Raw genomic sequence first — 26,759 nt, 5'->3', positions numbered from 1 at the left:
GCAGCTGTGTCTCCGTTCCTGTTCCCTAGACCCTGTTCCTCTGCCGCTCTGACTTCGGTGAGGCTCTCCTGCTCCTGCCCCTTGCACCGAGTACTCCAAAGCCTGCCCTTTTTCACTGGTTACTGTATAAGCAAAGGCACAGCATTGCTGAGAGAGGATGTAAAGATTCCTTTTAATATTTGGAGCTTGCAGGTGTGAGGAGATAAATTGCGTTTTCCTCCCTCTGGCAGGGGTCCCTCACTTAGGCACCTAGCCATAGGTGAAAAAGCACAACCTGGCCTGTGGCCATACAGATAGTAACTTGATTTCACAAGAGTAGGGAACGTAATAGAAAGGAAGATGCAGTGGCTTGTTCCCAGCAAGTCAGTAGCTCTCACATCCCCAGATCATACCTCAGGTTAGCTTTTATTCTTTGCTCTTGCTTGCTTCCTGTAGCCATTAGTTCAACATAGCTGCTAGTCTTTGGAAGTGAAGACAAAGTGGAATTTTCTGTGATTTGTATTTCAGTCGTAGTATACATATGTGGCCTTCTCCCAGCTGGAGGTTTAGCAGTCTGGTTCGTTCCTGGGCTCAGGCTTATAGGTATGATGAGACATGTTTCTGCTAATTCCACACTTTCACAAAAAAGTGTGTTGATGTGGGTGGCTTGGAAATGAACACATGACACTGTCAGTTAGAGGATGGTTTGAAAGCAAATACAAAGATGCCTTGTAACTTTGGTCCTAGATCAGTAGGAAAACTTACTAGGCTTTTTTTGTTTAGAACATATTTAATAAAAATTTATTGCTATAATAGTCTAGTAATTGGTATACTACTAATAATTGATATACTAAGGTAGTGGTCTTCTACGATGGAGTAACTGCATCACTGGACAAGGGGAGAACTACTCATGTCATCTACCTGGACTTCTGTAAGGCCTTTAACATGGCACCACACAACATCCTTCTCTCTAACTTGGAGAGATACGGGCTCGATGGGTGGGCTGTGAGAAGGATAGGTGCTTGGCTGGCTGACCGTGTCCCGAGACTTGCAGTCAGTGGCTCAAAGTCCCGATGCAAACCAGTGACGAGTGGTGTCCCTCAAGGGTCCCTACTGCGACCAGTACTATTTAGCGTCTTCATCAGTGACATAGGCAGTGGCACTGAGTACACTCTCAGCAAGTCTGCAGATGACACCAAGCTGAGTGGTGCAGTTAATTCGTTTGAGGCAAGGAACACCATCCAGAGGGACTTTGAGAGGCTTGAGGAGTGGGCCAACCCATGAAGTTCAAAAAGGCCAAGTGCAAGGTCCTGCACGGGGTCAGGGCAATCCCCGGTATCATTACAGAACGGTGGATGAATGGATTGAGATCAGCCCTGCAGAAAAGGACTTGGGAATATTGTTAGGTGAAAAATCAGGTACAAACTGGTCGTGTGTGCTTGCAGCCTAGAATTCCCGTTGTATTCTGGGCTGCATCAAAAGCAGCATGGCCAGCAGGTCTGAGGGAGATGATTCTCCCCCTCTACTCAGCTCTGATGAGACCCCACGTGGAGCACTGTGTCCAGCTCTGGGGTCCACAGTACAAGAAAGACATGGACCTGTTGGAGCAGGTCCAGAGGAGGGCCACAGCAGTCATCAGAGGGCTGGAATCCATTTCCTATGAAGAAAGGCTGAGAGAGTTGGGGTTGTTCAGTCCCCTTGGAGAAGAGAAGGCCCTAGGGAGGCCTGACCATGGCCTTTCAATATATAAAGGAGGATCATAAGAAAGATGGAGAGAGACTTTTTACCGGGGTCTGCAGCGACAAGACAAGGGGAAACAGTTTCAAACTGGAAGAGGCTAGGTTTAGATTGACTCTGAGGAAGAACAACTTTCCTACGAGGGTGGTGAGACACCGGAACAGAGAAGTTGGGGATGCCCCGTCCCTGGAGTATTGAACAGGGCTTTGAGCAATCTGATCTAGTGGAAGAGGTACCTGGCCATGGCAGGGGGGTTGGACTAGATGATCTCTAAAGGTCCCTTAAACCCAAACCGTTCTATAATTCTATGATTCTGTATTCCTGGTGCAACCCCAGTTAATGCTTGGACTGTCTTCTACTGTGCCCATTTACTACACTGTGTCTAGTGTAGATGCAAGTAATCACAAATTTGAACAGTGAACTTCTTAGCATAAATTAAATAACTAGAATAACTTGTTTTGCCACTGCTCTGAGACCAAGTAGCTACTATGTAATCTTGTGTGTTGTACTGCAAAATTGCAAGCTGACATTAGAAGTTTAGATATGTTAATTCTAAACAAGTCATAAACCCCTCACCTCATTACTGTGATTAATCTCTGATTTAAGTTGAAGATAAAACAGTGCTTAGGTGAAAAATCAGCTTCTGCAAATTCATTTGTTGGTTTTTTTCCTGGAGAACGTGCCTTGTTAAGGTAGTATGTTTCATTTATGAAATAGAAGAAATAAGTCTAACTGTTAAACTTTTTTTCAGATACTTTTGTTGAAAGTACGTAAAATGGCGACATTAATTCGCACTTTAGCAGATCATAGTGATGATGTCAACTACTGTGCCTTCTCATCGTCGTGCTTGGCTACTTGTTCCTTGGACAAAACAATTCGCGTTTATTCTTTAAACAACTTTACTGAGCTTCCGTACTCACCTTTAAAAGGTCACACGTATGCCGTCCACTGCTGCTGCTTCTCTCCATCAGGACACGTTTTAGCTTCGTGTTCAACAGATGGCACTACCGTGGTTTGGGACGCTCGCGACGGCCGGCTGCTGGCAGTGCTAGAGCAGCCCAGCGGCAGTCCTGTTAGAGTCTGCCGATTTTCTCCTGAGTCCACATACCTGCTGTCAGGGGCGGCGGATGGGAGTGTAGTTCTTTGGAACGTGCAGTCATTGAAACTGTACAGGTGAGTGCCAAATACTTTGTTTACAATGACAAGGGTATAATTTAAGTAGTATGCTGTACTGTGTACAAGACTTGCAGACTTACACCGCTGATTGATACCGTGAAGAAACAGGAATAGGATTTAGAAGACCAAAAAAATAATCTATAAGAGAGGGAGAAGTGCTGAGTCTTGTCTTTTTTTTTTTTTTCGTTCAGTTAAACAATGCAAATTCAAGAAGCTTTGATTTTTACTGTGACCTTTCATCTAAATCATGGGGTTTTTTTTAATTTCATGGAAGCGTTTTCATTGATTTAACATGAAATCGGGATGCATTGCGTACTGCGTGCTTCTGGTTTCTAAACAGTGGGTCAACAAACTATGATACGTAATATACAGTTAGTTAGTGGAGCCTGACTGTGCTGTGTGCCTTATATTGCATTATACATAGTGTTTTTTAATTAAGTATTTAATTACAAGGCTATGTGGAGTTCAGAAAGGTCTTAGAAGCTTGATAGTAATCCAGCAATCAAAAGAGTCTGGAAACTGTTGACAGATCCTGAAACCATAGAGTTTAAGAGATAATGGTAACAGAAAGGACTATTGGAGCCGAGTGAGTTAAGTATGACAGTCAACATTTCACGTGGGTTTCCAATAGGTATTTGAAACAAAGCAGATGAGCATTTTTAGTGATGTTGCAGAGTTAAAGGCGTGAACCTTAGGGTGATCTTTAAAGTCCTCCTCTACATTTCTGTATTTCAGCAAAGTCTTCAGGCCAGTTGTTGTAATCTGTACTTATTTAAGTTTTAGAGCAGCAATTACACAACATCTGTAAAGTTAGGAAAGAAGAATTTGAGGGAACTGATGAGGTATTTCACTCAGGATGAGGGAGCAGCCACTTCTGAAAGCCAGACTTGCTGAGTTTTGGTAATCCCCTGTCAAGCATGTTACTGCTTCTTCTGTGGCCTTCCTACCTTTGCCTTCCACAGCAGTGACTTAGATAAGAACTGTAAAATTTTTCAAAATGATTGATTATGGTTATCTGATATCATGTGTATCTGGAAACCTGTCCATAAACAGAATTCTAATAGATTTTTGCCACCTTGTTGTTTGTAATGCATACAGAAACACTGAAACGGTTGTTTTGTTTTCAGAGCATAGAGGTATTGATTACATATTGTTTCTTAGTTTTTTCTTTAAGAAAAATCAGGCATTTCAGTCATTAGTATTCTGAAGAGTAAGGGGTTTTCTATTTTGAGGTATTACTAGTGAAGAGGTTCTTTTTTTATTCAGAATACTTGTTATTCACAGGGAAAAAACCAAATACTAAAAAGTCATTTCTTACAAGTATATGCTATTAATATATGCAGTAATACATGTTTTAGACCTACATCCTTAATTTCCTCCTAGTTGAACAGTGGATGTTTAATGACTATGTAGAAACTGTTGTTGTTTTAAGCAGAAATTACTTTGGTAGAGTATTGTAAAGAAACAAGAAAGAACCTGAGCATTCCGATCCCGTCCCCTTCGTTTCACTTTTAAAAGTTCACTTCAAAGTGTTAACATGCCAACAGTAGTCAGCTTAACTTTAATTGTATGTATTTTGGGATGTATGGGTATATATTTTTTCAGCTGATGAATTTTTAAAATTATTATTGTTATTTGTAATTGCAGATAGAGAAGTGCACCTGTCCTGTTTTCTTAAAGCTGAAATCGGTATTACTTAGAAATCATCAAGGTACTTAAAAATTATGTCAGAGGATTTTAGTTAACCACCTAATGTCAGTCTGTGGTCCTCTGTTTCTTTTGCAACAGTTGATTGTGCTGATGCTAAAAAAGAGGACAGCTTTTACCACACTGTTACGTCACTTGACTAATTGGATGGTAATTACACCAAAGGTATCCAGCTACTCTGTATCAGCTCAGGTGTTGTAATTGACTGTCCAAATTGGGAAGTAAGATGGCTGTTTAAATCATCTCTGTGATGGATGTGAACAACATGAAAGCAAGTTAATTTATGTGCATTTCTTGAAGTGCTCTCTATTTCCTGTTCAGCAGTCACGATACTGATAATCTGGCTTGAAAGTCTTAAATGCATCCTCTGAACATGTACAGTACCGCTTATTTTACTGTTAGGTTTTCAGAGCAGGTTCTGCAGCTTTTTGTGTGAAAGAAGGAAAGTTTTAAAAGCTGCACTAAGGAAAAAGAATCGTACGTATAAAACCAGGAAGCACTGTAGTGTGTTTGGTAGTATTCTTAATGAAAGAATTAATGGAGTCAATGCTTTTTTGAAGGTCTTGGGCCTGATTAGAGAAACTCTCAGGAAAGTTTATTGACTTGTCTTCTATGGCATTAAGTTTGACACCTCTGGCAGTAAATAAAATTTCTATCAGCAAAAGAGGATGAGAAGCTTGTTCTACAAAATATAATGAGAGAGTAAATGAGACTGACGTTTCTTGCTGTATGACTGTTGCTTACAGCTGTGATTTTTTGTTTTACTGCATTTCAAGATTCAACTATGCACGCTGATCTAGTGTCTATTAAGAGACACTTTCAGTTGAGTTTAGGTTACTGACAGATAACCCAAAGGTTGTTAGGTTGACCCCCACTTCCTTCCCGAGGATTGACCACACTTCCATATCTGCTATGAATTTTCTTTTAAGATCAGTTTTACAAAGTGCTTTGGCTGACTTAGTTAAAATATAGAAAACATTTTTTTCACATTGCGTTCTCTTGCATATGATTAACCCCGTATCGTAAATCACCAAATATTCCACTCAGCTACAGCTTATCATATGGGTTAGTAGGTGTTCTGTTCTGTCTTTGAAAACAGAACAGAGGAATTGTGGGAGTCTTTTTTTCCCATGTTTTTGTACATGTAAATCTGTGTTATGATAGTTGTGTATTTATTTTTTACTTCTAAAATTTATCCTGCCATAGAATTTTGACAGTGCATTGTGCCTTTCAAATGGTAAGTCCATGCAGATTGTCTTTAGTTTGAAAATTATGTTATCACTCAGCTGCAATTATTGCCTTGGGGTGCCATCTTGTATTTTTCCTCCCGCAGCCAACGAGCAGGTCCTGGTTCCTGCAGCTATGCTTATTTTGCATCTCTTTCCACAGTTAGTGTGAGTTTTGCTCCCTTCTGTTGTTTTTTTACAACGTGATGTATTCTAAATTCAAATCCCGTGTACTTTTGCTTTTCAGATCTGGGAGTGTAAAAGATGGTTCTCTGGTGGCCTGTGCATTTTCTCCTAATGGAAATTTCTTTGTCACTGGATCATCGTGTGGTGATTTAACCATTTGGGATGATAAAATGAGATGTCTGTATAATGAAAAAGCACATGATCTTGGCGTTACCTGCTGTGATATTTCTTCACAGCCGATTTCTGGTTAGTTACTTGACTTGTCAGGGGAGAAACACAGAAAAAGAGTTATTTTATTTTTCACTAACTCCTGTTTTCATATTCTTTTTGCCATCAGTGCGCAAGATAAAATGTCATTGGGAAGAGCTGATGTTTTAGAATATTCTGAATATCCTTAAGTAAAAGTTGTGGTTTGGTTGATGACAAGGAGTGTACTAGGTTAACAAACAAGGTGATTAGCATGCTTGTGGTAGCTTTCAGTAGCTAATTATGCTGTCAATTTTTGGAAAATGTTTGGGCAGCATCTGTAAGTGAATCCTGTCTCCTGGGGCTGACAAGGGAGTTAGCCCGTCAGTGCTTGAGTACGAGTCCCACTTTACTCTTTCATGTTTTGTTTCCCCAAGCAGCTGGACTGGATTAAAGCAGTGCAGAGAACTGTAAACCTAATAAGCTGCATGCTTGAGCTGTGGGGTGTGGATAGATAGACTGTTCTCCTGCACCTGACTTTCTCGGAGGAATTTGTGGGAGCAGTGAGCCCAGAATCTCATGCGTCCCACTAAGATGTGGTGCTGTTCAAATGTCTTACAGTTGTTTTAGCTGACCTCGCCATATGAGTGGCATTTCAATTTTGTCATTATGTGCTTCTTCACAGTTGTGATGGTCGAGAACTCATTTTTTTTCATTTGAGAATGAATTCTGATTTTTATATATTTGGGTATTGAGATCAAAAACATAAGGCATGCATAGTGTAGGGCTGCATTGCATATTATGTTCAGTTTTCATTCATTTCACATTTGTAAAGGTTTTCTGTGGAACTAAAGTGATTAGAACCTAGATTTCTCTATATGCAAAAACATGTATACTGAAAATTGCATATTTAAATTTCCAGCTGTCTCAGGGAAAGCTTTGGATTTGTGGGTACAGGCTTTTACAATTATTGTTGTGGTTTAACCCTGCTGGGCAGCTCAGCCCCACGCAGCCGCTCGCTCACTCCCTTCCAGCGGGATGGGGAGAAAGTCAAAGGGTAGAAGTGTGAAAACTCGTGGCTTGAGATAAAGGCAGTTTAATAGAGCACGTGCAAGCAAGGCGAAAGAAAGTAATCCATTCTCCACTGCCCGTGGGCAGGCAGGTGTTCAGCCATTTCCAGGAAAGCAGGGCTCCACCACCCGTAACCGTGGCTTGGGAAGGCAAATGCCATGGCTCCAAACGTCCTCCCATCTTCCCCGGCTTCTGTTGTGGAGCGCGATGCCGTACGGTATGGGATGACCCTTTGGGCAGTCGGGGCAGCTGTCCCGTGCCGGCTGGGTCCCCTCCCAGCTTCTCATGCACCCCAGCCTGCTCGCTGGCGGGGCAGGGTGAAGGGCAGAGATGGCCTCGAGGCCGCGCGAGCAGCGCTCAGCGGTGGCTGACGCATCCCTGTGTTACCAACACTCTTCTGATCACAAATCCAAAATACAGAACCACAGGAGCTACTCTCCCAGCCAAAACCAGTAAAATCATGTCGCAACAGAGACATTTTGTATAATTGTGTGGAATACTGAAGGGTTGCATGTCTAAGCTTACATAGCTTGTATAGTGGGAAGAAACATTTGCACAAACAAGAAGAACTTTTGTTTGAAATATCCTGGTAAAAGTTAATCGCAGTACAGGGAAGCGTCATAGCCAAACAACCAAATATTGGGAATTCTGAAGTATTTAGAAGAGTCTGAAAAGCTGGACGGTTAATTTGTATAAACTTTTGTCAAGTAAAAGTATTTAATAAAGAGTTAGAAAATCATGTAGTCATCTGCTTTTGATGGAGGTTTGGAAATTGGGCAGAAGCCTCATTTTCAGATTTAGGAAGTAATGCTGTAGCTTCCCTTTAACAACCTTGTAGGTATACTCCTGTGCTTTCCAGATCTACTATGGAGACAAAGTAGTCTCCGTAAAGATGTGTAGGCTTCTGTTTTCAGAGTACAGATGAGCTGCTCTTTCAAAGGTAATGAGGGTGGTACAGAGCAGGAAGAAAGCAGGAGAAGTGGGGGAAAAAAGCAGGACAGAAGCAGGAGAAAGCTGAGGACGTGGGTGTGAGCATATACTTCAGTAACAGAGCATTAGTGACTGACAATACCAAATCAGTCAAAGGTGTGTCTACCGAAAGGTGTAGGGACAGCATTGAATTAATCTCTCGCAATAGAAAGAGGATTAATCTTTAAATAACACCTCTAGATCTTTCTTGGTGAAAATACTACCCAAAAAACTCAATTGTGAGCTAAGACTTGCATCTCAGGGCAAAGGAACACGTTGAAGCTGAAACAGATGAGAGTGTAATTTTCATCACTCCATTTCCTGTTGAGATTATTTTCTAGGTTTAAAAAAGTATGTTACCAAGCCTTCAGCCTTCTTCGAAGATAGAGAGAAATAGTCAAGAAAGCAAGTATTTCCTACACTCTGAATTTTTTTAGCTGATTTATGATCATTCTTAATTTTATTTAAGCGATATGTTACTGAAAGTCAATATTTTCCCTTTTTGTGTGTTGCTGGTTTAATCACCGAGGATTGGTGAAAACTTCTGGGATTATTGGCAGATTTAACACATTTCAAAATCCATACAAGTAGTGCTTATCCACTACAATTAAAGGTGGTTTTAGACTCTCTTTACTTGCTTAATTCAGAGCAACATTAGAACCAGAGTTTCTGATTGCTTCTTTGTGCTTTAAACTATTAGTTACAGATGATTCTCCTATCTTTGAAGTGGATTCAGGCACAGTTGCATAGAAGCTCGTCAGATCTAGAGAAGTTCTAATGCTGTGCGGGCTTTCCCATCCAAATGCAAAGTTTCATCGCTGCCCTTCTCCTGAATAAGTAAACTTCAGTGAAATTACCTAGCGATAGCAGTAAAAAATTGGCAGATCTTGCTAAATTTTTCTAGTGAACCTCAGTGTAAGACAGCGTAGTCCTCCTCCAAGTTTTCCCAAAGAGCACTGCATGTACAACACTCTAATACCCCATTAACAAGTTGATCACACGTAGAAGTGTCAAAGTCTGTGCATAGTGTCAGAATTCTCATCCAGACCAAGCTTCCAAGTAACATGTTCTTAGTTACCAAGAAACATGTGTTTTTACAACATCATAGCTAATGTGTGCTACTCATCTCTCTGTAAGACCCAAATCTTACACTGTGAAATCCTAGCAAAAATGGTGCGCTTTGATCCTTTAAAGTTTAACAGATTTGAGGTAAGTCCTAAGATTTGCCACAGTTACAGTAGCTCTGATTTTTCCTGTGAACAAACAGCTCTATGTGTACTAGGATTTTATTGTGATAACTGTATGAAATTAAAATACGCTTCATGTGGTGGAAAAATGGAGATAAAATCTCTGGGGTTATTTTGTAAGACACTTGACAGTAAATATTTTGACATTTCTGGTAACTACAGAGCTGGGAAGATGAGCCCTTAAAATGTCCGTTACAATTTTCTGAGTTGCAGCCTTAATCCTAGTGATGCTTGGAGGAATTTTAAGACTTGGTAGTGGCAGAGGTAATGCCACTGAAGGATTGTTACGGTGACTTGTGTCAGGCTGGTATGCCAGCTCAGTGGAGTAGAAGAGCAGAAATAATTTGGCACAGGGCATAAGAATAAAAGAAAAAAATTGATAATGGGCTGAAACAACACATTTAGAATGGAACATGATCATTCAGAAACACTGAATAAAGAGGGGGAAGCTATGAAACGATTACTTTTGTATTTCGTCTTTAATGCAGTATTTCTCAAGTGGTTGGCTGGACTGCAGTCATGAAACATCAGGTAGTTTATAAAAATTAAGAGTCGAACATTTAAAATTATTAAAATAGCCTGTCAGATGCTCTCAAATTCTGTACATGTGTATGTGGTTATGTTTGAGAACTACTACACTGTAGAAGAAATGGATATAACCATATAATTTAGGTTAAAAGACTATATTGTTGCACTCAGTGGTTAGAGGAATCGAACATTTACCATCAAGAAAACTTAAAATATGAGCCCAGTTCTGGTCTTTATTTACTTGTTCAGGAAGCAATATAATAGTGATACCTATGTTTTACTTCTAAATCACTTTAGAACTTCTCAGTTATTTTTATTAACACTTTTTAAAAATATTACTGAGATTAAGGAAATTTACCGAATTCCAGTGTAAGAATGATGATGTAGTTTACTGATATGCTGTTATTTTCAGTGCTTCTGATTCCCATTAATATATTTGAATTTATCAGATGGTGAACATGGATTCAGATACTTCCAGATGGCATCTTGTGGTCAAGATAATCGGATCAAACTCTGGCTTATTCTGTATACAGATTTCTTAGGTGTGTATAGTGATGTTTTTTTCATACTCCAATGTCTTAAGTCTTTAGTGACAATTTACATCTAAGATCAAATTGATACTGCTGTCATGGATTCACAGCCAAACTAACCACAAGTTGAAAGTTTTAATTGTTTAGCAGGAAAGCAGCTAAGGCATGCAGCACTTTGTGACATTGGGCTCTGTACATTTTATTTAGTGATCTATTTATCAATAATTGTAAAAGATTTTTAAAAAAATTATTCCAATTCCCTCAAACTTAATGTTATGATAAGCATTTGAGTTTAATTAGCATTTTAATGTTTTGGTAACCAGTAACGTTTCTACTCTGGCATTTGAACAGGTTGATAGGTTGAAACCTCTTAATCTACCAGGCCAGGGAGAGGTTTCCTTTCATCTTTCAGTACATCTTGGCTGTTGAACAAGAACTGGAGAAATTATGAGTGTTGGCCTCTGCTGAAACTGCAATGTAGATGTGTGACTGCTATGTAGAGACTAGGCAGATGGCCAGAAACATCCTCAGTGGATATTTTTTTGTAATCTCTTTTATATAGATGTCTGTTAAGGATGAATATTGTGTGTACAGATACACATGCTAAGACTACAAAGTGAGAAAGTCAGAGATGTTAAAATTGAGTTGTCTCTGTGATCTTTTATCCCCTTTTTTGTAGACAGAATGTCACAGAGTCAGATCTTTGGTGCAGCTTTACGCTTCTAAAAGCAGCTTGTCTTACACCTTCTCAAATATGCCTATATGTAATAATTTAATTTTTGTATTTTTAGGTGTTGAATTAAAACATAAATGCACATTGAGTGGACATTCTGCCCCAGTTCTGGCTTGTGCGTTTTCTTATGATGGGCAGATGTTAGTTTCAGGGTAAGCAGTATCTTTTACTTGTTTAAATTTCATGCAGATGGCTGTCCAGGTTCATGCTGCAGTATTGTAAAACGAAGTTCAAAAGAGTTGGAGATTTCAAAATATATTTCCAGTAATTAAGGAACAGTTCTGTGGCCTCCAGGACTATTGAAATGTCTTTCCAATTGTTCTGTGTCTTGTCAATGATTGAATTTGAAATCTGGGATGTTGCAAGCTCTCTTCTCTTGAGTATTGTAGCGAGAGTCATGATTTCCTGGTTTTGGGACATTTATGTGGCCTTTCATATGGATACTCTAGCATCTGTTAAAAATACAGATCTACATTGCAATCTTACCATCTCTTTGGCGCACCATTTAGGATTTCCTTGTCACTCACACACTTTCAGGAGCTTTTTAGAAAGTTAAGTATCTCGAGATTTTTGTCTTTGATAGATTTGGTTGAAATTAAAAATTTCTTCACTGATCCACACCCAGAGTACGGCAACATAAGCCTTTTTTCCATAAATGTGCATGACTGAGATAACTGTAGACCTGTGTTTTTGATGTCAGCCCTGTACAGAATACTGGCTAAGACCCAAATTAATCATGAACCGTTAGTTAGAGGGCGATATTATTATCAGCCTTTGTTAGAGGTTGATAAGGGAGATGCCAGTGTCATTGCAAGGCCACTCTGTTACGTTTGAAAGAGGGTGGAGGTGATGGGAAGATACCTGATGAGTGGAAAGATGCAAATGTCGCACTTGCATCCAAGCGGGGCACGGCAGAGGATCCAGGGAGCTACGGGCCGGTCAGCGTAACTCCAGCCTCTGGGGAGGTTATGGAGCGAATCCTTCCAGTGGGCTTGGGAGCCGTTTCCAAGCACAGCGTGTTCGGGGAAAGCAGGAGGAATTGAGCAGGGGCCAGCTGAGCCTGACCACCCCGGCTGCCTTCGGTGATGAGCAGCTGGCTGGCGGAGGAAGGGGAAGCAGCGTGCGTTTTACACCTCAGCGTTAGCAAGGCTCCCAGCGTAGTCTTACAGCCACAGCGGGGACATACAGGTCGGAAAAGTGGCAGTAAGTTGTGTGGAAAAATGATGGGACTGTCGGGCTCAAATGGTTGTTGGTGATCAGCAGCAGAAAGATAAACGGGCAGCTGGTTGCTAGTGGCTTTCCTCAGGGATCAAGCTATTGAAACAGGAGATTATAAGTAAGGTAGAGATAATAATTCATGTTTTAATGAATATTAATGACTGTATGCTTTTATTCTGCACTTCTCATGAAAAGTGCTTAATCACTTCTAAGATAAGAGACAACTCGAAATAACAAATAAAATGATTCGACTCCTAAATTTTAATTGTCTTTTTTGCAAAGATATTCTAAAATTAAATGGAAAAACTCATGTCTTGCAAAGGAAAAAGAGAAGACTAACAATAGCCAGCAAATAAACTTAAAACTATACAAACCCCAGGAGACAATAGCTTGCTTTGATGTTTTGCTTTGTATTCTTTTTAAGGGAGTCTTCTTCAGGATTTGAAGATCATTATGAATGTTTGTGATCTAGAGTTATTTTATTTTCCATTAGACATACGGATTATTGTTTTTCACTTACATTGTCGTAAGTGAAATGTCTGTCCCATAAAGTCTGTCACGAAATGCTGCTGTCATGGTAAATAACTGTGCAGTTTGTATTTCATGAGATATTTTATGTATTGATTGCATTTCACCACTATATTTTATGTATTGCATTGCATTGCACTACATCCTCTAGCTTGCTTTGCAAATGAAAAGGTTTCAAAAATAAACAGAAGTGCTGAGAGTAGATCATGGGTAGCCACATTCTGTGCATCTGCTTTACAGGTAGTGCTTGCCAAGACATAAAGTAGGTATCGTACAGACAGTGGGGAGCAGTGGGAGTGGGGGCCATTTGCGTAAGCACTGTGCAAATCTTCTACGTCAGAAATTCTCATGAAAGTGCAGAGTTTTCACATTTAACTACTGTTTTTTATATCACGCTGGAGGTACAGCTGATCAGTGGTGGTGTTTTAAGGTGGGCATGGGTGGAGGGGAATTAGATACCTAAGCTTTTCATAAAGTGGTGTTAAGAAATCTGTTTGCTCTTATTTTGTTTGTGGAAAGAGGGTTTTTTTCTTCCTTAATTAAAATAGTTTCCTTTTTCCTGTCTGCATCATTTTAATGTCACTGTTGGTTTTTTTAAAAGGTCTGTGGACAAGTGTGTCATAATATATGAAACTGTAAGTATAGCATAGTGCAAGATCATTCATTGGATTGTTGCCTTTAAATACCACTGCTGTTTCTGCAGTGTCTTATCAGTGTAAAGAAATATTAAAGAATAGGAACTATATAAACCCAAAATATTTACTGTCCGGGGGGGGGGGGGGGTGTGGGGTTTGAGGAAAAATGTCCCTTGAGAATTGATCAGTCTTTCTCACTTTTTAGTTACATTTCTTTGAGGAGTTTGTTACTTGATTTCTCTACACTAGAGTATCATTATTAGAGACTAGTAGTATTAAATGAATTCCATACTTACATGTTATCTTTGTATTGAAGTAGAAGGATTTTTTGTTACCCTAAATTTATCTTAGTTTCCAAAGCAAGAAGGACTGTAGCTTTTGATGTAAAATCAGGAATGGTGACCATAGAAATTCTGTAGTTAATTACACTAAAAGCATAAAATAGAAGCATAATAAAGAATTCAAGGAAATTTTTATGTTAAATACAACATCTTTTCTTTAAAACATATTGTTTAGGCATTTGCTATAATACCATTACTACATCCTTCGTGGTTCATCTGTAAGTGGTATTTACCTTCAATACTTTGTAGCGTTAAACATAATACTAATTTTGCTGAAGATGAAGGATGAACCAATTTTAAGCTTCTCCATGATGGACAGCTCAAGAAACTGGAGTGCTGGCCAATCAATTAGTGATTCAGACTAACTTTCCTCTTCATCTTTCCACCCTGTCTGTACCTGTCAAAGAAATAGTATCTCTTATTAGAAGGAAAATCTTTCGAATCGTAAGTTAAAACTGGAAATTGAGGAATCTGGTTTTTAGTAGCATCTAGTGGCCAAATAGGAGAAGCACAAGTGTGATTAATGACTGGCCCACCTGAAGCATTGTAGTGTGAAGTCTACTTGAATTTCAGTTACCTGTTCACTTCTGGTCACTTCTAATCCTAGATTTGTAGAAGAATTGTTTCTATCCTCACGAGCAGCCAGCCAGTGCGGATGTACCTAATTGAGCTGGTGCTTCTGGCACTGCAGTGCCCGAAGCTCCGTGCTGGCTGGCCGCCGGGAGCCGCGTTCCAGGGAACGGGACGGCCAGCTGGCTGGCTCTTGCAAGGTTGTAGAACTTGTCTGAAGGTAACTTCTGCTGTCTTCCAAGAAGCAATATTATTCCTTATTTTGAGAGAAAGTATACAAGCAAAAGAAGATTCTTTTTATTCTTTTAAGTTTTAAAAGCACAAATATTCTTTTACAGAGTACTGGCAATACCCTTCATACTTTGTCTCAGCATACCAGGTGAGAATTCAGTACGAGTATTCTGTTTTACTGCTAAGAAAGAAATTAAATTAAATCCTTTTCTTGTGAATTTTCACACATCTATTTTTATTTGTAGACATGTTACAACTTGTGCTTTTGCACCATATAGGCCCTTACTTGCCACAGGTTCGATGGATAAAACTGTGAACATATGGCACTTTGAGCTTAAGCAATCCTGTGCAGGTTAGTGTGTGAAGTAATTGTAATCTGTTCTTTAAATTTAAAGCACAATATTGTGGAACACTTTCTGAAGATGCAAAAAACGCGCTTTTTCTTACATGCAGTTAGTTTGTATCCTCAGGATTATGTGCATGTTATTTATCTTTTTTTCTGAATTGATCTTATTAATGTCCTACAGAGGTATTCTCTTTTTGTTTTTTAAAGAAAAAATATATTAGAAGTATTTTAATGTTATTAGTCTGCTATATCTTCTTTTCTGATATTCGCCATTAATTTCTTACTCTCTGGACAGCATTTAAGAGATGAGTATGATTCCCAGAGCGCTGAAAGACTTTTTGGACAGGTATCATTGGCGATAAGGTAGACAGAAAATACGCTAATTGCAAGCACAATTGTCAACACGAAATACAGCTTACCAGTTGTTATAGGTAAAAAAACCAGGATAATTAATTTAGAAATTTATCAGCACCTAAAGTATGTGAAACAAAGGTATATAGATCTTTGCTCAAAGCACAAGAGTAAGTCTGGACTTCGGTTTGCTTTTCTACAGAGGTGTGAAACTTGGTTTCAGTGTCTGCTGACACTTTTCTGGTTTTTAGTTCAGTTCATGTTTGACAGAAGTGTAGGCATCTGAGGGAATAAATTCCTCTAAGCTTTGAAAATCGATAGATAAAAGACAAACCCAAGTTACTGCCCCCCACCGAAGTCATGTCAAATGAGCATTTCTTTCATTAGGTGTTGGGGAATGTATAGTACTGAGAAATTCCTGCCATTGTTCTTAGAACTGGGGTTTCTTCATTGTTAGTTTTGGGGGGGCTGAGGGGTGGTGTGTGTTTGTTTTGGTTTTAACTGTCCTTTATCTTCCCTTTCCAAAGGAAGTACTGTAGAAAATGAATCTCGGGTGGCTGTTGAGGACTGGTCAGAGGACGATGTTTCAGCCTGGCTTTGTGCACAAGACTTAGCAGACTTTGTTGGGCTTTTCAAAATGAATAACATTGATGGCAAGGAACTACTGAATCTTACTAAAGAAAGTCTGGCTAATGAATTAAAAATTGGTAAGAGTATAGAAATCCAAATAGTGTTTAAACTTTAGACTACACGTGAAATGTTGGAATGAAAGTGAGTTAGGAGTTCCATACGTGGATGTTTTTTTTTCCCTGAAATGCATTTTTATTTCATTACCAGGGCTGATAAAACCCCCTAATGTCACATTATTCTCAGTACTCTTTGTTTGTTTGTTTGTGTTTGCTTATACCTAGAGACATAAAATGCGCTTCCACCAACAATGCCATGTTAAGTGGTCTTACCTGCTTTTGTTTCTAATTTCCTTTTTAGGTCTTGTATCATTAAGCTGTGGAAAAGGAATTTCAGCTTTTGTATATACTTAATGATTCTGACTTTGGTGAATAGGGTACTCCATAGTTTTTCCTATTGGTCTGCAAAAGGACCATGTTTATAATACTGTGTGGTCAACTACCTTGAATTTAGCAGTGAAATTCTTCACTATTACCATAATAGAAAGACACAAGGCATGTTTTAGTTTTTACTTACTTTGGAGATGAAGCATTTGATGTTGACATTTAGTAAAGATCACGCGAAGCTTGCTTGTGCTCAGACGCTTTATAATTCATCAGATGTCCTAGTTAATACATTGTCCTGTCACTTTATTGCAAAACTGTGATTACATTTTAGAAGGAATCACAAGGAAGTGCCATATTAGTAATGATTCCACAGCGGTAATTCTGAAATAAGAAACTTAACGATGGTGAGCTACACTGGAACTTTCTGAATACAAGCTGTCTGTTCATTTTGATGGCTAGTTTTGGTGTAAATTAGGTGCTGGTATGTTTGCCAAAGTGAGATCAAGTATAGCAAGAGGCTGAATGAGTTAAGCAACCTTTTTAAACGTACATTTTCGTTTTTATAAGTTAGTATTCTTCATTGTAGGAAGACTGCTCCCTTCCTTTTTTGGTTCTCGTGTGTCTGTGTGGAGGGTATTGGTCTGTATCGGATCGTACTACCTCTGTGTATCAACTCGCTTTGTTGAATTCTAGAGATCAACAGAGATGCTGGGAATCTGCCAGAATTTGTCATCCACAAAAGGCACTTGGCTTCATCAGTTTCTGCACACATTTTCTTTAACGTTGGAGTAGCCTAAAACTCTGTTGCAGCAATGACCATCTGGGGCTAAGCGAATAATGCTGACTAGAAAGTTACGGGAGAATGGAATGCAGTTGACCAATGATGAGAACTGACCTGCTGAATATAGCCTTCTCTATGGGGAAGAAAATCAGCAAAAGCATCTGTTGCCTGATAGATTTGTAATGATGCTATCAAGGACAATTTCAAACTCAAATAAGAAAATAAAGTCCGAGTTGTAAGAGCCCGTTGTAAGGCAAGGTATAAGATGCCTGAGTGGATGTGGCTTTAGACAGAGCACATGTAGAATACAGACTAATTACGGGAAGCTGTTGCTTTCTGGCTCTTTCATTTGCTATAAAAGGATGCAGTAAGGATTGATTGTACATATGAGCTGAAGTAGCTTCAGTATGTTCTTTCCCATTACCAGGTAAAATGCTTATTGCTCAGTCTCTGTTCTCAAGACTTTGTTCTTCTGCCATGCTTCTTCTTCAGTAGTTACTTTAACACGCATCATAAGATTATAGGATAAGGAGTCGGATTTTCACGGTATCAGGTAGCTATAAGAAATTTTTAAAAAAGCTCTAACTGAAATCACTGTCTTCATAAACATAAGCTACTCCACAAATATGAGCCAACATATATGCAATATGAAGCAGTGAGTTCCACTTTAATGGTTACAATAAAGTTGTTTTTAAAAGAAAATAATGAAATACAGTACTCAAAGTCGCCAAATAGAATCATTCAAATCAATCAGTTCTGAAGTGGTAAATGCTTGTGATTCTGTTTCTGTATATCATTCTACAACTGTAATTGGCACAGAATAGAAATTATGGCCTGGTATATTTGACTTGAAGAATTGCTCTCTATCTGCCATGGCTCAAGCATTTACAAAATAGGAAAATACTATCTGCCTAAAACTTACATGCTTTTCAGTGTTATTCAAATTCCAGTTTAACTAAATTTTAAGAGTCTATCACTATACAAATACTTGAATGAGCATGTCCTTTCTCTCCTTGATAATCTGTTTTCTTTGCTCTAAAAATGCAACATTTACCAGTTCCATAAGAACTTGCCGAAGAATTCTTGAGGTTTTTTACAGTCTTTGCTGAGGGAGCTTTTAGACCGTTTTACTTGATGATTGATAGGATAGAAGCTTTTTCTTGTATTATTTTTTAATTAACTGCTGAATTTTTGTCCTGTTAGTCTTTGCTTCAGCTCTGATTTGCATTTAATAAAAAGGGTATCCTCATGCCTTTGAAGGCATTTAATCTAAGAGAAAGTGAAGCAAGTGGTTCACATAACACTTCATTAGCTTCTTCAGTTGTTTTTGACAGGTTTTGGAAGAATGCTTCATTACCATGCAAATGGAACTAGCCTCTTCCCAACCTAATTGTCATGTAATGTAAATAACACTGTATTAAACTCTGTAAGATGTTGAGCAAAAGTAAAGCAACTATTATATACATTCTAGCTGAAAAGCTTGTGTACATTCAACAAAGTTCAGGATTTCTCATTCTTAACAGACACAATGACACAAACATTGCAATTCTGTGATGCAGTTGAGTCAAAAAAAAAGCAATATGCATCCTCTTCCAATTCAGAATACAAGGTGACGGTACGTTGTTCCATGCCCGCATACTCTTTTCTTCCTATCAGGCTAACTGAATGTGTTAATGTAAGGTGAATCCTTGACTTCTGTTTGTTTGAGAGGGTGAGTAGGAGGTGAGACTAAGTCTAATTTTTGGAAAACCACACCTTCAGCTTAGGGGTTAGTGCCATACAAAATATTTTCTACTGTAATATCACAAATCGTAAAGAAGTTGGAAGCGTTCCAAATACTTTTCCTTCTTCTGCAGCACATTAATGTGCGGCTTCTTTTCATGTGACTCTGTCCTAATTTAGGTTAGGTACGTAAAGAGAACAGATTGTCTTGAAGACAGTTCAACTCTTTCCTCACTTACTGCAGGGTATCCTTAGAACATAACTTAAAACAAGGATGAATACACATAAACTGAATGAGGCAGCCTCTGATCAGGCTGACTCCGTCTTCTCCTCATCAGCAACGTGCTATCAAAGATGTGGGGGGGTTTGTCTTCCTCTCTTGCTTTTAAGGTTTCACACTAGGTACATACAAAAAGTATGAGTTCTGTTTCCATTGTTATCAAGAAGCTCTGGGGCTGAGAATGAGCTTGAAAACAACATTTTGGAGCAGAATTTGATTTGCTTGTGATTCACCATGCCTTACATGCACGCTGAAGTAGGAGTAAACTTTGGGGGAATTGCTCAGTATAGATGAAACAGAAAATTGCACGTGCTTTGCCTATATATAAAAAAAATCTTATTTTAGGCGTTCTTTTATAACTAGTTTTCGAAAGGTGGTGGGTCATGGATAATTCTTTAATCACTTACAAGAGATTTACTCAGGAGGTAGTTAACTGAGGTGCAAACTGGATGCAATAATCTGTAATCTGTTTGCATGAGAGGAATTGAGGAAAAATGGCCCATGTGATGAAGATTGTAGAAGATGCCCTCAAAATCCAGTTATAACTACAGAATTATTTGGTTCCTTTTTTACCTTTCTTTCCTTTGGTTATATTCTTAATTTTTTGTGATCCCAACCTGATCTTTTAGATTTTTACAAAATTGCCATGCAAACTCTTCCTAAGAATAAGCCTGAACTTTTACTCTATTTCAGTCCTTACATTGTCTTTATCTTTACATATGTCATTATATAATCCTTATTAAGGAAATGTAGGTTGATTTTTTTCTTTTGCATATATTTTTCTTACTCTGTCACATCTTTTGCCGTTGCCGATTACAGTGGCTTGCATATCAGCATGACTGAGTTTTATCCCTTTGCACGCGTTGTGTGAGGCGGCTGACTGATTGTACAGTAAAGCTGGCAGCACTGGTGTGTTAGGGCCAGTCTGCTTGGCGGTCTGCAGACAGAGTGAGCAGTTGGTTGTAAGACTGTTGTATTTTATTCAACTTTTTATTTTTGTACCGAAGATGGAAAATTAACCAGAGTAGGAACTAGTATTTACCACTACTAGATTGGAAGAAAAAAATGTGACACATTACACCCGCAGTTTTGACATAAAACAATTTTTAAGAGGAGGAATGTTTTATGCTGCTGCCAGATGAAGATTACTGATACCTAGGATGCATTTCCAGTCTTGACAGGTTAAAATTCGAGTGTGACAGTTTGTAGAACTATAAAATCACTTTTCTCACTGACAGATTTCTTTTTTCCTCTTCTACTCACAATTGAGTTGGAAAGAATGGCTGCTGTCTCAAACACAGATACGGCTCCTTTGTCAGATTCACAGCTATTGCATATTCTCACTAAATAGGTAATAGTAAGTACTCAAGTCAGTTTTGGGATGCCTACGTAACCTTGTCGTCCTTCATGGGGGAGTATGTGTTAACTGGTTTTTGTGGCGCCCTACATCATCAAGAAAAAGAGCTTCTACCACAGTATGTACCTTGTAGAGAGAAGAGCTTGTAAGTCCCACAAATCTCAGGTCACAGTATTCTTCCTTTAAAAAAAAGCTAAGCAAAACTGATGCAGTTTTCATAGACTCAGACAAAATACGGGCACTCGGGCTCCACAGGTCATTTTTATGCAAAAGGGTTTGATTATATTTAATTGAACTGAAATAAATGAATTGAATCTTTACTAAAACCAAAGATTCTTACTGCTCATAGTAACAGGCCCCTCTTCCCCTAGCATCCTACCACTGGATTTTTATTTTTTTACGGGATTCTCTTTTCTGCCAAGAACCAGCTCTGCTGGAGAGATGGAAATCACCTTGTGGGACAAAAGCTGATGTGAAGGTTAAGGGAAATCCAGTGAATTACACTTTTACTGAAGTGGTATGTCCTTACATTTAGCATGGACAGAAGGACACAGCAGTCAGTGAAAAAGCAGTCAGTCCCTGTAATGTTAGTGGCATTCAGATTTTTACTCTGTAATTACCTTTTTAATCCCTGCACCAATAGTGTGTTTTGTAACACATCAGGCATTTAGAGAAGTGACTGCCTATGTCACTGATGAAGACGCTAAATAGTACTGGTCGCAGTAGGGACCCTTGAGGGACACCACTTGTCACTGGTTTGCATCGGGACTTTGAGCCACTGACTGCAAGTCTCGGGACACGGCCAGCCAGCCAAGCACCTATCCTTCTCACAGCCCACCCATCGAGCCCGTATCTCTCCAAGTTAGAGAGAAGGATGTTGTGTGGTGCCATGTTAAAGGCCTTACAGAAGTCCAGGTAGATGACATCAGAGGTTCTTCCCTTATCTACCAGCACAGTCATAAAAGGCCACCAGATCAGTCAGGCATGATTTGCCCTTTGTGAAGCCATGTCGGCCATTGGCTCCCTGTCGCCCGTATGCTTTGACATAGCTTACAGGAGGAGCTGTTCCGTGTTCTTGCCAGGCACAGAGGTGGGGCTGACTGGTTGGTAGTTCCCAGGGACTTCTTTTTACCATTTTAAAAAACGGGTCAGTCAAACGAAGGAGTGGAGCCCCTACAACTGTCACGCGGTTTTATTCTTGGTGCTGCATGCTTCTATTTTGTAAATTGGCACTAGTCGTTACCGCTTACAGTGAAGGTGAATGCAGGTGTTAATGGTGGCCTGAATTCAAGAAATGAAGTAGGAATGTGGTTCTGGATCTCCAGTAACAGAGTCCCAGGAACTCCCAAGGTCTGGATGCAAAGTCTTAGGACCTGTGCGTGAGTCTAACTGTATGTCTGTTGTGTAGACATGGCTCAAAGGTAGAAGATCAAAAATATGCTAGTAAGCTTAGACTTAAGCAAATAGTTCTAGTTTATGTGGGTTGTCTCCAATTACGCAGTGCAAATAGTGTAAGGAACGGGGCCAGAACACGTTAATGGAGTCTCCTGAGCCTGCTACAGTGTCAGGGAACTTTGCTGTCCTGCTTGGTGCAGTATTCTACTGGAAGAGTGGTTGATGCATACACTCGGGAAATGAGAAAGGTGGACTTGATGCTGCACAGCCTAAGGCACGCTGGAATCCAGACTGTCCCATGCCTAAGGGCAGTGCAAAACCACTAAGCTGTTCCACAGAGGGTTGGAAGTAGAGTAAATATCACATCCTTCTGTTTGGTGTAATGCTATACCAACAGCAGAGTCCTTGTGTTAAGTATGCTCAGCCTGATTGGAATGAGACTTTTTGGGAGATTAAGCAACACCTGAATGCCTCCCTACTGATCTGTGACAAATTCAGCATTTTATGTCCATAATGGTGACATAAATATGACCCTGTGCCAAACTGCAGGGAAAACCTGGTCCAAGGGTGATGAGTCCTCACTCGGGTGCTTTGGTGGTAGGTAGCCTTCTGTTTGGAGGTGACGATGGTACTTGTGCGCTCTTACAACTTCGTACAGTTATTTATATAGTCCAGTTTCAAGGTTTTATCTACAGTTAGCTTTGCACATGCAGCAGTGTCTGTGATTCTGCTGTGCGTCAACTAAAATGCTGTTCTGCCAGGTAGCCACGTCTTTGCAGCGACGTTGCGCTTGCGTTTGTTTTGCTGTTGGTTGGCATTACTGCACAGAGTGAGTGTTGGCCAGCAGGAGTGACGTGCTGCAGTTGCGCTGCCTGTAGTGGGGGCCAGGGAGGTCTGCAGGTTTTTCTGTATTAGGTGGGGGTGGTGAGATGGAGCTGTGTCTCCTGTAACGCAGCTGCTAACGAATGCGAGACCTAACCTCTTTGCCTTACATGTCCGTGTTGTCCGCTTCATGTATGAATTTCAGAGTCTCTAGGCCTGCGCAGTAAAGTCCTCCAGAAAATTGAAGAACTGAGGATGAGAATGATCTCTGTTTCTGTAACTGTCCCTGACGAGTTCTTATGTCCTATAACAAGGGAGCTTATGAAGGATCCTGTCATTGCAGCAGGTATGTCTTTAAATGGCGTTCACTAAAATGAATGACTTGAGGGTAAAGATAGGTGTGGGAGCACAGACATGGGCATATCTTATCAGTTGTAGAAAGACAAGCTATTCTAAATAGCTGTTGCAACAAAATAGAACTGTGGTAAATGTTTAATTTGCCAAATTATATCTCTATATGCTGTAGCAAGCAATTTGCTTAGTGTCAGCTCTGCTGATGAGGCTGCGTGTTTTTTTTTTTTTAACGTTCCTTTCTTTATGTGCCTTTGCAAATATAATTACAAGCCTAATTAGAAAATTGCCTTGGTAAGTGCAAAATGGAACTATGCACACAGGGGGCAGGGGGGACAAAGCCCAGGCTCACTACTACTCTTAGCACACCAGGTATATGGCACTAAAAAGTTTGTACAGAATGAGACTTGTTTAGATTGAACAAGACCTTGGAACAGAGATACACAAGGACCAGGAGATGTTATGTTACGAAGAACTAGTGTTTCACAGTTATAATTTTGGGGGCAGGGAGAGTGGGCATATGACCAGCAAAAGACCAGTATATTTTTTTTGATGCTCTGTAAACAGTGCCTAACTTTATACAGTTTTGAGGTATCAGGCCAGACTTTTGAGAATTAAAATGTTCAAAATATGAAAACATCTGCTAACTGCTGGAGTGGTAAGCACTGCACTTAACAGGGCTTGAGCTTCTAAACAATAGCAGTAGGAGGGCAGCCTTGCATATCCTTTTTTTAATATAATTTTGAAATAAGGGTACATAGTTTTAGAGCAGGATAGTTTTGTTGAAAAGCTGAAAGTTACTACCAGTCACTATTAACATGTATATTACAAAATCAAATAGGTGTTTTTAAGAGAAACTGTTGACCTTTTAAAATAAAATGTTTACAGTGTGTGTGGGATCAATTACAGTGTGTATATACACATAAATATCACCTGTGTGCCGTTCAGTATTCATGTGTTACACTGCTGTCCTGAAACATGGGATTCCTCTGCTTTTCAGAATAGAGGGTGGGCGTATCTGGGAGTTCCTCATACTGCTTTATTTTTATAGAAGTTAATGAATAACAGAAATGTTAGCGATTGCAGCAGGAGAAAGGTTGGTTTCTGGCAAGATAGGTGAAGGAAAGTATATTTTTTGTGTTTGGAAACTTCTTTATTCACTAGGTAGCTACTTCACAGCCCAGCACTACAGAACTGAACTTCCTGTAGGTATGAACACATGATTTTATGTAATTTGGAGCTGTTTACCACTTGTTTACCTTAGTCACAAATTCATGCACGAACATGGCTTCGGCCCGTGGCCGCCTCAGAGACAAGCAGGCTCGTTCTGCAAATGTCTTGCTGCCCTGCCTCAGTGGAGCCTTTTCTAAAGAAAGAGATCGCAATTTTGTGTGTCCTGTGTTGTCCCCCCATGCCCGTGGCCGCTCCTGGCGCTTTGGGGGAAGGCATCAGACACAGCTGCAAGATCTTTTCAAACAACATGCTGCTTCAGAGTCAGTCGTCGGTGAACTGATGCAGCTGTAAGGGGCTGGTAAATTTGCAGTGCTGTCTAAGACAGCTTGTAGCAGTTAGTTTGCTAGGTACAGTACAAATTAAAAAGGTGAACCAAACTTTTATCTTAATACTGCTGTATAAAGTTTTGTTGTAATACATTTAACTATATGATTTGAAACAAATATGTGTTAGTTTATGGTGAAGCTTTCACAGACAGCATAATTTTTTTCTCTTTCTCAGTTTTCTTGTTTGGGAAATACCGATTACCTTACATTGCTTTTAAATTTAAATAGCTAAAACCCTTACAGCGTAACAGTAAAGTAACCAAGCATCTGTAACAAAAGCCTCTGATGGTGGTTTCTTTGTAGATGGCTATTCCTATGAGAAGGAAGCAATGGAACACTGGCTCAGCAATAAAAGACGATCTAGTCCCATGACGAATCTTCCTCTCCACTCGCTTATGCTTACACCAAACAGGACACTAAAAATGGCTATCAGTCGCTGGCTAGAGACTCAGCAGAAATACGGTTAAACCACTTAGTTTTAAAGTTGTTTATTAAAATTAATTGACACGAAATTGTATGTAGCTAAAGGAAGTAACTGTATCCGAAACAATCAATCAATCAAAAAGAAAAAACTGCGTTTCCGTTCTGATCTGTGGCTGTCATTTAAGTTTTTGTTTGAAAGAAAATCTTCACTGTTGGAAGCTCCCAGCAAGTTACTGAAAAACTTTGTTACTGGTAATTCTGCTTTGCGGTATTTAAGAAATGAGGTGTTCAGGTCCACAGTTTTTCAAATAAAATTTTCTTAAAATTATCACTACATTTATGAGTTTTGAATCTTGATTTTGCCAAGTTAGTGTTCCAGCAGGTAAGAAATAGCAAAGTATATAATCTGTATTTCTTTCTCTAATTTGAAAAAGAAAAATGTACCTTTCTCTGTTCCCTGTTACTGAACAGGTAGTTAGAAAAGCCGGGAGGGAGTTTCTCCTGTAACCATCAGTGACTGTACCTCAGCCCGCAGGTATAGGCATGATCTTTATTTTGTACGGAAAAAATACAGTAGCTGTGCAAAAATAGAACTACAGGACAAGATTACCATAGGACTTGTTTGAAATATCAAAGAAACAGTAAACAATAAATAAGCTAAAGCATAACAATGCAAACTCAAAAAGAATTTGTAAAAATGGGTACGGCTGCTTACAATGTACATTTAAAGACGACGTGAAAAGCGTCCATGTAAAGTTGACCACTCCAACCTAATTGCACTCATAGGAATGTCCCCGCGTCTATTTTCAGAACGTTCTTGCCGATATAAAACCTCCGAAAAACTTCACAACTTCAGCCTGTCATGCTGCTGCACACACATACACTCTTCCTCAAACTTCCATCTCCACTCCATCAATTCCCTGGGTTTCCCATAAAAACACTTACTAAACATTTCATTGCTGTACCTTTTTCACAAATAAACAATAAATCATTTTGCTTTTCAGATAGCACCCAAAGGTGATTAGATAAACTACATAAAGTGCGATTATTGTTAATATGCCATAATAATGTGTTCTTCAGTGCAATAACCAATATGGTCAAAGCCTTTCAATACACATGCAAATGTCACTGTTTATTTTACTTGATTTCTTCTAGTTACTAAAAATAGTTGTATTTACATGTCAAAACATTGCCGCTTATAGCTTACTCATACACAAATCATTTATGCTTCCTAAATGTACATCATGCAACCCAAATTAAATCCCACTAGAAAAGTGATAAAATACTATCTTTGATTTTAAAAAACCCATACATATACAGATCTGAGTATTACGCAGCAGGTATCTTTCTTAACACTGTTCTGAGAAGTAAGCACTTAAGCATTATTGAGGCACGATTATTGTGTAAGTAAGGGGCGAGATGTAATATAACCAAAAGCCAAGATTAAAGCCCTACGTAAAAGGAAAGTCTTATTTAATGGTGAAGTGTAATAGAAAGGAGTTCTCTGCTTGAGGTCCTGGTTTGGTGGATTGATGATCCTACTTGACTCTTTCTACACAAA

The 26,759-nt window shown here is 39.3% G+C and overlaps 1 protein-coding gene across 1 annotated transcript; it reads left to right on the top strand.

Annotated features, from left to right (window-relative positions):
• Positions 1 to 2,491: 2,491 nt before the first annotated feature.
• WDSUB1 (WD repeat, sterile alpha motif and U-box domain containing 1) lies at positions 2,492 to 25,242 on the top strand. Its single transcript, XM_010288447.1, has 10 exons — positions 2,492 to 2,889; positions 6,073 to 6,257; positions 10,462 to 10,554; positions 11,334 to 11,427; positions 13,623 to 13,656; positions 14,906 to 14,946; positions 15,044 to 15,150; positions 16,023 to 16,202; positions 23,071 to 23,211; positions 25,079 to 25,242. The coding sequence occupies exons 1-10, from the start codon at positions 2,492 to 2,494 to the stop codon at positions 25,240 to 25,242; spliced, it is 1,437 nt and encodes a 478-aa protein (XP_010286749.1).
• Positions 25,243 to 26,759: the final 1,517 nt, after the last annotated feature.

Source organism: Phaethon lepturus, unplaced genomic scaffold, assembly GCF_000687285.1.
Source record: "Phaethon lepturus isolate BGI_N335 unplaced genomic scaffold, ASM68728v1 scaffold1726, whole genome shotgun sequence".
NCBI lineage: Eukaryota > Metazoa > Chordata > Aves > Phaethontiformes > Phaethontidae > Phaethon > Phaethon lepturus.
Note: the sequence above shows the minus strand (reverse complement) of the source record. Positions and strands in the feature narration are given on the sequence as shown.